The 16,296-nt window shown below is 30.0% G+C and overlaps 1 protein-coding gene across 4 annotated transcripts in view; it reads left to right on the top strand.

The window, feature by feature from the left end:
- The first annotated feature begins 3,339 nt into the window (after window positions 1–3,339).
- The window catches only part of acj6 (abnormal chemosensory protein 6), a 178,063-nt gene continuing 165,106 nt past the window's right edge, over window positions 3,340–16,296 (top strand). Inside the window, exons 1-2 of one of the 4 annotated variants that reach the window (XM_085954716.1) lie at window positions 3,564–3,701; window positions 9,610–9,617. In XM_085954716.1, coding sequence (XP_085810842.1) covers window positions 3,564–3,701; window positions 9,610–9,617 — 146 coding nt within the window. Of the gene's footprint in view, window positions 3,702–9,609; window positions 9,618–16,296 lie in introns of all 4 variants that reach the window. The other 3 variants (XM_085954865.1, XM_085954802.1, XM_085954949.1) reach the window with 3 other exon arrangements.

Below are 16,296 nucleotides of genomic sequence, written 5' to 3'. Positions count from 1 at the left end.
CTTTACGGAGGCCTATATGGCGGATGCTACACTGAAGAGTTGGTAATTTTATTTAAATTTACAAAGTGCAAACCACATTATGACACATCGAATGGAAAACGTGTCCACGGTTTTAATCCACGATGAACATAACGGCGAAGGGTGGAGGTAGGCTGGATCCGATATAAATATTGCACACTAAACTTTATCAGTTATACGAATTTGTTTTTATAGATCTAAGACTACAATTTAGAGATGATGTTGGTTGGTTTTTAAATTTAAATCAAAACCTGTGAATAACCAAGCCATAATAGATAATAGTCGAAAAATACTCATTTATCTATAAAATATTTAAAACTATGCCATTAATAATCATACATGATTTTGGATATTTTATAGATAGACTAATATATTTTACTTATTATGGTTTAGTTTGGGCAGGGCTTAATTAATTTAAAAAAAAACCAACATCATGTGTACCTAAAATGTATTCATAATTCAACGAAAAGAAATAAGTATGAATGAAAAAGTGTGCACTATTTTGTCGGGTCGCCGATAACATACCAAAACTATTATGGTTTGGTTTAGGCAGGGTTTAATTGATTTTTAAAACCTAACCAATACCACCTGTAAATTATAGTCTGTTCAATAAAAACAAATACGTATGACTAATCAAGTTTAATGTGCACTTTGTATGGCGGATCTTAATAGCCTACCTCCACCCTTCGCTACTTATGGGTATGCAGGTCATGATTATATAAACATAATTCTAGTTATAGTTAAAATCAAATATGGCTAAATATCTAAATATTATTATCATTTTTTTTTGTAATTGTTACAGCAATAGTTGGGTAGATCTTCATTTTTGAAAAGCAGGTAATATTTTTCAAAATAATTAAATCCACCTGTGTAGAACACAGGTAAAAAAATGGTGTTAATCAATCATGACAATATTGATTTTTTATATTGTGGAAGATCAATGCAGTATTACTACATTTAAACTTTTACAATCATCCGATTAATTAATTGCAATAAGATTATATGAGTCGTCATCATTATCATCGCTTCTACAATTCAATGTACCTCTTAGACTACTTCCTACCTCTAAAGATATTTTTTCAAGTAATGGTTGTTAACCCATCATGAAATATATTATATTATTTAATTTTCTAGTAGGCATGACCTACCACATGTTGTATAATGCTTTGTTTGCTTGTACCAATAGAGTCAATAAACAAACATGTTTTGAATATACATAATTTTGAAAACACTTCTGAGAGAAAATATATTATAACATATAAAAAAAATCTTTTTTGAAAAAAGAAAGACCACAGAAAACGGACTTGCATCTTTTGGATATCGCGCTCATACACATAGACCAGGGTGTCTTACTTTTTTCAAAAAAGATTTGTTCTTGTGGTACCTACGAGTGTGATATTAAATTTATGACTTTCCCATTTCGGAACATTTTCACAAATACTTCACAACAGTTATCAATTTGTAGTATGGGTTCACCAAGATTAGGATTAACTATAACTACAACCTATTTTAAACTTGCTACATTGAAAAAACAATATATGAATTTGTCAGATGTGGAGTTTGAATATGACATGACCAACCGTATCGAAAACACACATTCTAAAAGTCATCTACCGCGGGATTGTGTAAGTAGTTGTAATACGATTCAAAAAATGATTTGGTTGTGTTGACGATTTACAAAATAAAATAAATGCTAATTCAATTCATATAATAGGTACGTATATTTTATTGCATTCATTCATTCATACATAAACACTATAATATTTACCAGTTATTTATCATTACATATTATAAAAATGGATTGATATGATTTAATAACGCTAACAAATATTTAGATATATTTTATTAAAATAATACTTTCTATATTTTCCTTTCAATTGAAGTTAGGCAACAAGTATTTATTTCATAAAAAAATGATTTGGAATAAATACGTTAACATTTTTGACCTTTTAAATAGTGTCTAATTTATTGCAAGTTTCCATCTATCGGAAAAGCGATCGACGTGAACATGAATGGACAGTCCCCTGAATAATGAAATACCCATCGATAAATGTTATCGATAAAGAACTACTTCGAAAAGATCGCCCGAAATGTGCAACATTTAAAGAAAACAATAGACAACTCGAATACAATATTTAACGTCTGAGAAAACTTTCTAAAGAGATTAATTACACTACTAGTAGGTCTACGCTAACGTGTTCAGTGCGGGTAGCGAGTATCTCCCAGTCGCAGGTATTCCACGTGAGAGGGCGAGAGGAACGCGGGGAGGGCGCGGAGGCCAAGTGCGACAAGGACAACAGAACAAAGCGGCCGGCCACAATACGTTGCTCTCAAGCATTGTGCTCGCAGACCAACCCCTAACTACCCTCCAATAACAAAACGCCTCAATTCACACTAAAACATACTGCACTTGCTACGTTTCAATACTATAAAGTGAGCAGACATAGTTAATATCAAAACGGCTTATGTTACAAGGTTTCGTGTTTGTTATAGCGCATTCGGGGTATACGCTGCCCCTCCAAGAGCCACGCGGCGGGATAATTACCTCAGATCCAAAACGGCGGATGTTTGCTATAAGGTTGTGAATATTTTTGGCGTTTTCGTACTGGGAAGCATCCCCTCGTCGGGGAGGAAGGCTCCGTGGGCGTTCCCGCGCCGCCGCGGCGCTGTGTGACGTCACACCATCCCTGCGAGCGACATGGCAGACTGTAGGCAGTCTGAACAACCGAAAGCTACCAGACGCAGGTGCAAACAAACCACTCCGCACCACAAACGCAGCGTAACTCACCGCCATAAAAACGTATTTGGAGCGCGAATCCCTCCCGGCAGGTTCGCATCCACGCGGCGTTTTTCACTTGTCACCGTTCACCACAGGGTCAATCGCACGTTTCGGCAATTCAATTGAGCTTTTGATGAGTTTTTGATTCATTGTGTCTACGATATAGCTTTGTTATTTATCTGACGTCATGTCTGCTAAACGTGAGCAGGGAACGCGTCCGGTCATGTCGTTCAACTTCTGCGCATAAATAAAAGAACTTACCTATTCGCACACGTCAAAAAAGAAAACATCCAGCTTCCATCACGTTGTGACAGTGACATTAATATAAAATAACAATTTATTAAATTCACCAAGAATTGAAGAGTGATTACAAAAAGACAACTTGATGATTATAAATATATACAATAAAATAAATAGAGTGTTAATTATTGCAAATAAAAACTTTTTTTCTTTTATATAAAAGACAAGATAAGATGATTATTGTTAATTCTTAGAACTGTAAATAAAATAGACTGGTTAATTTTGAATATATATGTTTGAATGAGAGATGGTATATGAGTTATACTGACAGAAAGTAAAGCGCGCGTGTCATTAGGCGCAAAACAACTGTGAGACTTTCAAATAAAAAGAGCTTTTTTTCGACTGCCGACGGGCGTCGACTTTTTTCACCCGAGGTCCAAGAAAATCGTTCAAAATTTTCGACCGCCAGTACCACTCGCCCTCCAAAGTGTTGAAGCTCGAAGACGACCCGTGGGGGAGCTGCGCCATGTACTCCCCTGACAAAATGAAGGCGGGCGGGGGGCTGATGGGGCCCCCGGGGTGCTTCCCGGGACGATACAGCCCCACGTACCGTAGCCCCGACCCTAGGAGATGCGTGCCCAATCCGTCGGTAAGTTACAACCCAGTTTTACAATTACAAAGATTTATTAATGTAATGTCAATCTCGGGTGTAATTATTTTCAATACAAATGAACAGTTTTATGTTTAGTAATTGATGATTTCACCAAAAATACCAATTCTAAACTACTATTTATTTAATACATATTATTATTTTTACAAAGACGCACTTAATTGAAATTCTATATCTATATTATATTCAAACCAATTACTAAAACGTTAATTAAAATATATTTCACCGCACGAAAATATCTTTAACCAATCTACATGCTAGGTATTTCATCATTACCATGTAACTTAATTTAATACATACTTATCTGTTATAATTTCCATGACTTATTGATTAAATAGGTAAGTATTAATATTTTAATGTTTAAATATGTGACTATCTATTTATATGTTAACAATTCTCAGTATTATTATTATGGCTTAACTGTGTTTCTATAAAATACAACTAACATTTTATACTAATAATACATATTAGTTTCAGTGGCAATGCGATTGTTTTTGATATTTTAATTTTAAATATACACGTGTACTTATTTTGAAAATGACATAGTACATAATTAAGAATTGAATAAATTCCGGATTTTATTGATAAAGTTCTGTAAAGTTATCAAATAAAAATGAATAATAAAATTAAATAAAAATAAAAGATTATAGGCACATATATATTTTGATTCTTGAAGTATGTTTTGTTGTACATAAGTTTTATTTAAAGTATTGGTTATTATTCTTAAAAATAGACAGCTTATAAATTGAAAACTTATATTATATAGTGCATTATTAATTATACACTCTAAGATTTTTTCTATACAGTGCCTAAGTTATTACCACTTCTTGTATGAGATGAATTTATGTACTATGTTATTACCAATTGAAAATATTGAAAAATGACTAATTGCCTTCAGTAAGTATTGTTTTAAAAAAATATTAAAAATAAATAATACAATAATATATAATATACCTCTACCGCAGAGGTTACCGTTGACAAACATGGTATGTTTTGTCACTGTTTATTTACTATATTTACATAAAAATGATAACATGTATATTTTTGAATAGTTTCTTATTGGTATGGCTACTGTGAAAATTTTGCTTGCGACGGCGCTGGTTATGTACATATCTAGATATATGAAAAAATGTTTATTGCTGGCGCATTGCTACGCCGCGCGGTTCCCTGCTACGATTGGTGGGATGCTGCTACGAATATGTTTGCACTGTCTACAGATAATCTATATGACTGCCATAAAAGTACATAAATGTAAGTATTATTTTCATTTTTTATTGACTTCATTTACATAACTTTTTTTATATACTTATGTATTTATTTATTTGTGTACTATACATTTGATTTTAGGTACCTTGTATTTAGATAAGTATATTTCGTAGTTTGTTTTCTACACTATTAACAATATTTTGTATGTGATAGATACTCATTATTTTTGACTGAGTATTTTTATAAAAATTAAATAAATAAATTTAATATAGGTACCTACTACGTACCTGCATATGTGTATTTTCTGGATAAATGTTAAATTTATAGCTCACTAAAGTATAAGGGTTTTACCATGATTTTTTTTAGAAATCAATTTTCTCATACCAGTCTTAATCGTTAGAGTAAACACATACAAATATTATGTATCTCTTTTCACAAATTAAACAAGTATTTACCAAATATTTTATTATTCAAATGGTTATTTAAAACAATATAATATTTATGTAAGTAAATAGGTATTCTTCAGAAACATTATATTTATTTAAACCAAACAATCATATAAATATATTATGTATCCTTCTGGGTGTCGTATTTTTTTCAAAAAGATTTTTCTAGTCTATATATATTTCTCAGAAGCGTTTTCAAATTGATGTACCTATGTTCAATATTGTGAATTCGTTGAATAAAAAAAAATAGTTTATAGAAATATATTTCCATGACTGACTCTACCCTAAGCACGAAATTATGGTCGGTTAATAATATAGTATAATATAAGTATCTACATATACTTACATATTATATTAGAGTGAAAAATATATTTGTATTATTTTCTCACAAAATTCGAGTTTCGGAATCCTTTTCTATTTAGTTATACCAAACTTCTAGAATTGAAAATATTTTTTTCTTTTTTATTAGGTAACTACCTTTAAATGATGATTTATATCTAAAATACTTCTTTCTACCAGCTCAAGAAGTATCTATACATAAATACAATAATAGTTTCTTTGTAGGTACATTTAAATATAAAAATAAATATATAAATTTTGGGGTTTTGATCGTTATAAATCCATTTATTATCATTATAAAATAATACTAGAAACGTAGATACTAACTTAGAATAGCATAGAAGTCATCTAAAAAAAGTTTATTTATCCTGAATCGTGACATATACCTATACTTAGATATAATATTTTGGCATTGAAATGTCAAAAATATATAACTACCAATAATTTGGAAGAACCTCAAAAATATACCTACCCCCATTCGTTCCTAGTCTTTAAAATAATATATTTTCAAAGAATAATATAAAAATTCTGTCAAGGATTGCAATCACTGGTAACAAACTACCATAATTATGAACATTATATAGATCTTATTATATGTCATCGACTTGTACCTAATATTTACTATGTGTTAATTCGTACTTCTAATAAAGTAAAAATTGTGGTACAAAATAATTATATAATTCCGTCGTTTTATAGACTAAATATGCAATAAGTTATATAAAAGACAAAATACGTTATCTCCGATATGATATTTTGCCAAAATCACACATGTCTCACCCCGCATCTCTTATCGAAAGCCCATCAATGCATAATTGATTCCTCCAGTATCCACCGGAGGGACCTCAGCCGGTTGAAGATGGACTGACTGAACAAGTACCCACAATACTTGTTGTGCTCTCCTAGACATCACTATCCAACTCATATACTGTCTATATATAATATATATATGGAATACTTGTAGAATGCTTTGAGGTTAAAGTAGGTAATCTCTATATTAATTTTAATCACTAGGACACAATATAAATTCATACTTCTACAATCAACGCTGCCTTTCACAAAGTTATTGCATTGTTTCCTCAATAAATATATTACTATACCTATTGCGTACCCATTTGAATTTAGGCTATATGCTCAAGAGGATGGATGAATGGCTAATTATCAGTCCTCATATGAAAGTATGTTAGGGTATCATATACTTTCAACATACATATACACCGCCATGGACCAGAAATCACGATTAACGTTATGTACCGTTAAGCATCATGCTGAAAAAAATCTATGTTCCTAACTAAAATTATGTTCTAAATAGTTTATTTTTCGTCTTAACACTACATTATTTTCAGTATATTCTTATAAGTGTATAAGAAAATTACATAATATGTAGCTATAACTATATAATCTGACGGCACTTAAAAACATTTACAGTTGTTTCTTTATATTTTATTAATTATTTTTAATATATACAGGACATATTCAAATATGCTAAAGCCATTATTTATAATACTATTATATACTTATTACTATTTAATAAATAATTATGTAAATTCTAAATAAACTCCACTTAAAACACAATCACACCAATCGCTAAGTTGGTAATAATAGTTAATGTATAGTAACATAATCATAATACGACTGCCAAAAATTGCCTGTAATAAATAATATTAGAAACGATAACAATAGAGTTCAGTTGTAGTGTGCATCTATGTAATTTTATATATTATGTTTATTAATCTGCAAACAATATTTATCAGTAATTAAATATGGATGAAATAACTTTTACTATAAATGGTGAACTTATAATTTCAAAAGCATTAACTGAGAAAGTACCAATGCTATTATACTTACTATTATATAATAATAGTGGAATACTATAAATTTAATTTTTAACCAACAGTTATTTCATTTATTACACCATATCCAAGACTATCTATTTTTAACTCTAAAATAATTTATTATAAAGATTTCTCTCAATGAATTGATACTATTCCACTCATAATTCAAGTAAATTCTCACTGCAGAAGGAAATGCTTTATATTTTGTTGTGATATTAATTCTTTTTACTCAAACTATACTTTATTTTTACATCAATAATAGATATTCCAATAAAACGGACTATTTGATTTAAAGGTATCATATCGTATATTTCATTTAAGTATTTGCAAAATGATTGAAATCACTTCTTGATGCCGTAAATATTTAATGCGGTACGCTTAGCCTGCAACACTTCGTTTATGTTGAATACTAAATTAGTATCACGGTTTTAATAATTTAACAGATATTCACCTTACGACTACTGTCCACTAGACAAGTCCTGATTAAAAATTTAGCAAAGATATCTTTTTTTATACTACGACAAACACATTAACTGTAATCAAATACGTACTATATCTATTTTAACATTATTACTTTTAAAATTAATTCGCTTGTCGTCTATCTATCTATAAGATGTTTATAAACTCATTAGAATGTCATCGTGCCGTATTATAAATATTAAAACATAACCTCTACTAAGAATAGTAAGTAATATTTTCACTTTAAAATTAGTGTACTCGTATGTACCCTTAATTAGTGTTTACAAAAGAATACTACATTAGATTTTTCTTTTATTTTGTTAACTGTCAATTCATGGTGGAACTGCATTGTATTGTTGTTTTTATTTAATAAAACGCAATTTTTTATAGTACTTATTCCACTTTAACTAATATATTAGGATCGGTTTCGTCCGAAGTTGAAAATGTCCCACTGAGGCGGACGAAACCGGTCCTAATATATTAATTAAAGTGGAATAAGTACTATAAAAAAAATTGCGTTTTATTAAATAAAATCAACAATACTACATTAGATATTTGTTTACATGTCTATGTGTTAAAACTGTGAACTAACAAACCCCTCCCACTTTTAACCGCAATTATAAACTAACAAGCTCCAACGATTTAGCCGACAACAGCGCCTTCCTGCTTTTGCCTAAATCTTCTTGTTGGAGAGTATCCTTAGTTTTCTTGTTATTATCAACTCTAGTTACTTTACGATAATAATTCTAAATAATACTGAGCATGTCATATAATCTATGTGTGCACATAAATTGCGAGTTACTGCATGTTTTACACATGTAAATGATTGATAACAAGAATACCTAACAATATGTAGGCAGATACTAGCAAGTGATAAATTTGCTGTAGGTACTACATCTACAGTAAATAGCAAAGGTAACAACCGGAAATAAATTTAAATATAAACTAACTAATATAATTTGGAAACCTCAGAAACATAGATGTTAGAAAATATTTCGGTACGTAGCAGGAGTAGAACTCGTATTTATTGGATTATGGCCAACGTGGTTCATTATTTAAAAAAATAGGCGTTCGTATGAATGTGCCACTTTTGGTTATCTTTAACCGGTTCATGTATTTTGGGAGAATATTATTGTCTAACACTTTGATAGTTAGGTATATCTTGTGACTCTAGGTTTAACACCCATACATAACGATTGGTTTCACAGTGACGATGTACCTATATCGGGAATTTAATCTCCAACCAGCATATATCTGATATATATACATATGATATCTGAATAGACTCTTCAGTGATAAGAAAGCTTTATTTCCACTCGTCAGTCCGCTGGAGAGTTCGAGGTTCGTCTCGTTATTTTCGAAGATATTGGTTCCCAAGTACTTAAATTTCAAACGAAATGCTGGCCAAAATGTTTCTGTCTGACTATTATTCCTCTGCATTATGACGCGTACTTGTGAATTTTTATAAAAATACGCAATTGGTGCTTTCGCGAAATCGACAGAAACATATTGTTCGATTAGCAACAATGACATTTGGCATAACACAGATATCACTAAACTAGTGCTTGTAATAATAATTTGATTGTCAAGGTTAACTTAACCAGTGAAGTAAATACATAGAATATTCAGTATTAAAAATACGACTGTATTTATTATATCTTCAATTCAATTCGCTTTATACATAGGTAATTTTTTGCGTTTTTTAAAATCTCGTTTAAAATTTATCAGTCAATAGCGGAGAATATTTAATGATGGTAGAATTTTATTTTCCGAAACAACTTTTATTTACGTTAGCAAATTGGCAAAATACAATTTTATGAATATTCTCACTTTTAATAAAACTCTGCCGTGTTATTTTTTCTTTTAATGGTGCGAAGCAGGAAATTGTTTTGGGTAGACACCTAAATAATATATACATAATATTAGTATACTTAGTAATATATAGGCACTGATGGAGACTCAATAGTACCTAAGCGATTTTTTTAACGCTAACATTGACTCGTAAAAATAATTGTTAAAACAAAATATCCCGAAAGTAATATTTCCAAGATTTTATTTATTATTTAATTTCATTCATTAGTGATAAAAATTATACTTTGAAATTTTGTGAAATTAAGTTGTGACGTTATTTAGTTTATTTTGTGATTTTTGTGATTTTTGGGGTAAGGCGATGTATGCGTATATGACAGAACAGTTTCCCGTATGTTAATGTAGCTTGATGCTATTATAATATATTTCTGAAACCAATAATATGTATAGCACATTGGTTCCTCGGTCTGTATGTTAGTTATAATTGTTTACCTTTGCCCACCAGGCAATCTTCACCTCTTCACCATTAATATAAATTATAAATGGTCATTTAAATTATGCCAATTTCAGATGAAACTGTCTTTGCAAAGTGTAGAAGGCAGATCAGTACGAGTGTGGAGAAAATTAATCCGTATGTACCTACCATTAAACATGTTTTGGCTCTCAGCGTTGTCTAATGACTAATGCCTAAGACAGTACCTAATAACCAAATTTAATTATATACTCTTCACAACTAAGCTGATTCCATAGCAAAAGTATTATTTTGGTATTTTAATTGTGAAGAATAATAATGTCAGTTCCAATTGTTATGTTTAACTTAGCTATGTATATTCCAGAACAGTTTTACGTTCATGACAAAATTTTACCAAATAATTCTGCCTATCTTTATTTACATTTACACCATGAATTAAATTTACATTTTAAATAAATAATAATATATGGCTTAGTAGTTTACATCGGAAGGTGTCCGATGTATGCAGTTATGAGTCCAACTCGGTACTAAAATTTTTCAAAAATATATTTTCTAATAAGTGTGTTTGCGACATTATCAATGTGGATTTTAATTTTACGACTTGTTTTGTCAACTCATGCAGTCTTTAAAATTGGTAAAAGAATGTTTGTTTAAATAATAATTAGTTTAAATATATTATTATTGTGAATTTTTGATGACATTAGTAAACTCATACAAATCAAGTAAAACATTGATTGCATTAAAAGTTTGTATACCTACTACTCTAATTACGAATTATCCGTTCATACTTCATGGTATATTTTCCGATATGCACGAAGGCTTTGATTTTATGTCCGTATTGCGTTTATGAAGGCTTTCGTGATAAATTTTCCATTTGAAGTGTGACAGAGATTTTCCGAATCATTGAATTAATGGGCTTCCATGTTGGTACTCCACTTTTCCGACATATATTCCTACCGTGGCATGATTTGTCCCATTAACTTCGTGTAGCGATAAAATTCCATACGATTTACTGATAGACAATATGTTTCGCCTTTTATTCTTTCCTATACCTAAGGATCGATTTATTATTAATGATCGGCTTTCGTGAGGACAACTTTGGGACTGATTACAAACACCGTTTACAGATAATTGTGAAATATTCGAATTCAATCCGAAGTATATATTTTATTAGATAATGATTGGCCTACCGTTGTAATATAAAATACATTGTGTATATATAGATATACATAATTAGGATTTCAATTCCAGACAGAACGATTTCTAACTTCGGTTCTTTTGGAAATTTTTACAATATAGAAACCATGGATTCATTAGATCATCAAATATGTACTATACAAATGTAAACAACTATTTTCACTGCAAGATTGAGTAAATGAATCTAAACAGAAGAAAAGTGGTTTAAATTTATTGATTGTTAGACATTTATTCAACAGTTAAAACTCACATATCTAAATATATAATATATAAACTTATCCATTAAAAAAATATTTACACCGAATGTGGCTCGTAACAACTATCGCATTTCGGGTACTAAGCTTTTATTTATTTAGTAGTTTGATTGACAACAAAATAATATAAATTGTACTTAAACAGCGAGATAGTATGTTATAGTTGAAGATAATATAATATAAATATAACCTTAAAAATAATATTTACAATATATTTATTATACTTGTAACTACGTTATATCGTACTGTACCAATGGTTATATTATAGGTATACCTAATTACTGATACTTTTGACAACATAATTACATAAACGCCTTTAAATATTTTCAGTATTAAAATACGTACTTCTTCTACTCATTTATCGGTTATGTTTGTTAAGTCCATTTTCAAAAGATAAGCTAATGTCATCCAATAATAAATAAATCTGCTTTTGAGTTGCCTAACTAATAAAGTGTCAGAACTACCTGCCCACGTGTCTGCTACAATATTCAAAAACAAAAATATATTGTTTATTTCGATGCATATTTAATTTATTATTGTGGCGTTTTTTTAGAAATTTATATTTAGTATTATTTACATTATTGTTTTAGAAGTAATTACAATGCAATACCTAAGTCGACAGTGTTTTAAAACTCTTGCAAGTTCGTATTTTTTACCACGTTTTTATTGGCTCGTATTCTTGTTTGTCCAGTACAAATTTTTTCATGTTTGTAAAATATAAATCTTGCAATAATCAATTTTTAACTAACTTCCCGACTAGCTAGATATTTGAAACTTTTAGAATATATCAGAACACGATGACAATGCATTCTTTTAATACTTTTAGCCATCTTTAAACAGAATTGAATTCATTTTCAGTTAATTCTGTTTTGTATAGAAAGTTATTTCGGAAAAAAATTCGTAAAAGTAAAACACTATTCTTGGTTGCTAAGGGGGTCCTAGCAACTAAATTATTAATACATACGTGCGTTACTGTGGGAATCAATATGAAATGTTAAAATGACGTTTCAGTATTCTATATTTATTCAGTATTTCTATCAAGTACAAAAAAAAGTATTTATTAATACATACAATTGTTAAGTTTATATGATTCAACAGAAAAATTAAAAACGTGGTAAGTATATAAAAAGTTCTTTTTATCGTGTAATAATTTTTTTATTGAATTTTTATATCGTTATGATATTAACATAATGATTATAAATATTAACGGTCTTAAAATATATAAAAGCTTTATCTAGACATTCAGTAATAATTATAAAATATTTATGTGACATGCATTTCTCGTACCACAGTATTAGGAATTGCAATCCCGGACGGGATTTTCAAACTCGGGATTTTGGGATTATTCTTCTCAATCCCGATTCCTCGATTTCGATATTGGTAAACATAATATAATATCAGTTTATTGTACCTACAATAATATATATCAATATAGAATTCCATACAGATATTTTAATTTTGATGACATATTCTACTTGTTAAGATTTAAGTAGGGAAGAAATTTTATAGTTAGATACATTTATAATACATAATATTAAGTAAAAAAATGCCGATCTTATAGTTCCGTAAATCATAACACAAATATAAATATAATAATATATTCCCCAATATTATGCTGAAAGTAATAATGTTTACTAAATTTTTCAGTAATCCTTGACGAAAAAACTCAATAGACAGTTTCTTACTTTTTTTAAATTAGTAAAACCGTTTTCTAAAATCTTAAACAATGATGGATGTTATAATTTTGCAACGTTTTCAAAGATTTTCATATAAGTATATTTTTCTTTTTAAAAATTATATTTTCTTTAAGCTATGTTTATTTAGTTCATTAACAAGAAAATTAATTAAGAAAAAAAAAACTAATTCTGAATTTTCGTGATTCTATCATTTTCGATTTTGTAATTTCGATATTAAGAAATTGAACGGGATTCCGAATTGCATGCCCTAGTTAGTATATTATGGTATTGCAGTTTATTACACGCTCTGCTTTTCATTTCGATACATAAACAAACCGCACAGGTCAGATAGTATCGCTGAACGTTTATTCACCACCGTATGACATGTCACACAATCCATGCACATAATATGTATGCTTTTACACTTATTTCATTACTTGAAACAAGTGATTAGTTCTCTATCAAATTGGAAGTTTACGTAATAACTTGTAGGTACGAATAGTAAAATGTCGCATGCAATACCATACTTATAGTATGTAATATTCTTCTAATGCAAATTCCTATCGGATATCGGTTACCATTTAAGGTGATCTTTGCTTTTTTAACTGTTGCCTGGAATAGATCTGTGGAAACAGTGTTGGTTTGATACAGAATAGATGAATCGGTAAATGCTTCATAAAGTACCTACACAACATTTAAAAAACGGTGTGTGTATTTATGTACGCGTCTTAGAAGTTTGGCGTAACAAGACAAAAACAAAACTTGTGATAACCTAGATTCTTCGACTAGCTCTTAATTATCTTGTTAAATTACAAACTCAAGAAAAAGGGCTGCTTATTGGAGCGCCGTTGGTTTATTTCTATACACTTTATATAGTATATTACTAAATTATATAATTATTTCTCGTTTTTTTTATTTTTAAAGTAACAACTGTCACTGACGTTTAATCGTTTACGTAGGGAATTGCTAATGGCCGACAATAATAAATTCGTTGCCTAGGCGACGGAACAATTCTACTATCAAACTTGTGTTTGTATACAGCTGACCGATTCGCAGCTAACTTCATACTGTCGTATTGGTGTGCGCGCGCGGCTCTCAATTTCACTCCCCACCAAATGCCCCAAAAGAAGTATAACTTCAAAAATCGTATTTAAAAAAAATCATTACAGCTTAGTATTAATTATAAATTATAGCTAAGGATTTTTTTTACAAAGGAGCTCCTAAGTCACTCTTAATATACCTAAAACGATAACTGCTGTCTACTAATCACCGTTTGAGATTATTAAGCCACGATATATTGTAGTGTATTTTAGGTAGAGAATGATATACTTTTATCTTCTCATAATGTGGCTACACTATCTTGCTAAAATGCCTAGTTTTATAACTACAAAGAACTTATCAATCATTTTTATTTATTTGAGGACATATACATTAGTTACCTTGCCTGTTTTCAGTTAATATATTATTATAACGTATATACCTACAGCCATATTTTGAAGTCGTCAACCCTCTGTAATATTGTTATTATATAGGTGTAGGTACAGGTAGGCTTTGTATAATATTTTGTAATAAATTAAAAATATACCAGTTAAACCAATACTAAATCAAGAAATATTACGGAGACCTATGGCTATAATATAGAAATATCCACAAAATTCTACAGTGACAAATAATAACGTTTTCAAATGTATGGGAAATAATGTGAAGTATGGGAAGTACTGACATAATATGAAAACTAGAAAATAAAAATACCTCGAACACATTATAAGCGGACAAAAGTATGGAATTTCTTAACTCACTAGATAAACGGTATACGTAGCAGAGGAAGATGCTAGTGCGTAAGGCGCTGACCTTTTATCCGAGAGTTCCGGGCTTAATGCCAGGTGAGGTTACAATATATGTAGGTGTGTGATTTTTCTCAAAGCCAGGGTGTTTGTGATTGTTTCACTTTTATTCACTATACCTACCACTGTGATTGGGCCTCTTGGCCTGTAGTAGTGTTATAAAGAACAGTAGGAGTGCAGCTCCATCTAACTGCTAGCAGATGATAGAGTTGTCAAGATCGCCTTGATCATGGCCGACATCCGATAGGGAATAAATAGTACAATAAAAAGAAGAATTTATATTTTTAAACAAAATATTGTCTTTACAACATACACTTGGGGATAACTAAAGGTTATAGTTATTTTGTTTGTATGGGTTAGCTCACTTTACTTCTCGCCAATTCGTAATGTAGCTTACGCCATTTTGGCTCCTCGAATTTTATATTTGTACGTATGAGCAAATAATACGTTCCCATCAAATACACCTATGCCGCGTGGTTATTTCATTAAATTGTACGAAAAAAAGCATTCAAAGGCCCCAACATAACAACAATTTTACGGTAATATACGGGAGCAGACCTGAAACCTTCGGGGGTTAGCAAACATAACTCCGCTGTGAGAGGAAGAGTGAGACCCCTGTAACCCTTTCAATGCACGCTCAGATTAATTATCTTATTTTTTATTGTGTTTCGAAATTATACAGAACAATACTTACAATAATTTTGAATAATGTCGAAAATATATTAGGTATTAATAGTAATTTAATTATACCTCAATTTACATATTAAACGTCAAAATACTTTTTTACATTTTATTCTGTAGTTGATGCGGATTTTTATTTCAACAGAAAAATGTAATACTTAGGTAATAGTCCATTCATAAAAAGAATCTGATTGTTTTGATAGTGACTCCTTTTCGTGGCTCTGTTACTGTTTTGTAAGTCGTTTTGCCATTATTAAATGACAGAAATGTCATATAATTAATACAATTAGTATATTCAAAAAATACTTATAATATTTTCATATTCCATGTTTCTTCTGACACAGTAATTCCCAACCAGGGTTCTGGAACAATTT

This window comes from Rhyacophila brunnea, unplaced genomic scaffold (assembly GCF_057557595.1).
Source record: "Rhyacophila brunnea isolate RB1 unplaced genomic scaffold, BYU_Rbru_1.0 scaffold_1, whole genome shotgun sequence".
NCBI classification, from domain to species: domain Eukaryota; kingdom Metazoa; phylum Arthropoda; class Insecta; order Trichoptera; family Rhyacophilidae; genus Rhyacophila; species Rhyacophila brunnea.
This window is presented reverse-complemented; position numbering and strand designations above follow the sequence as displayed.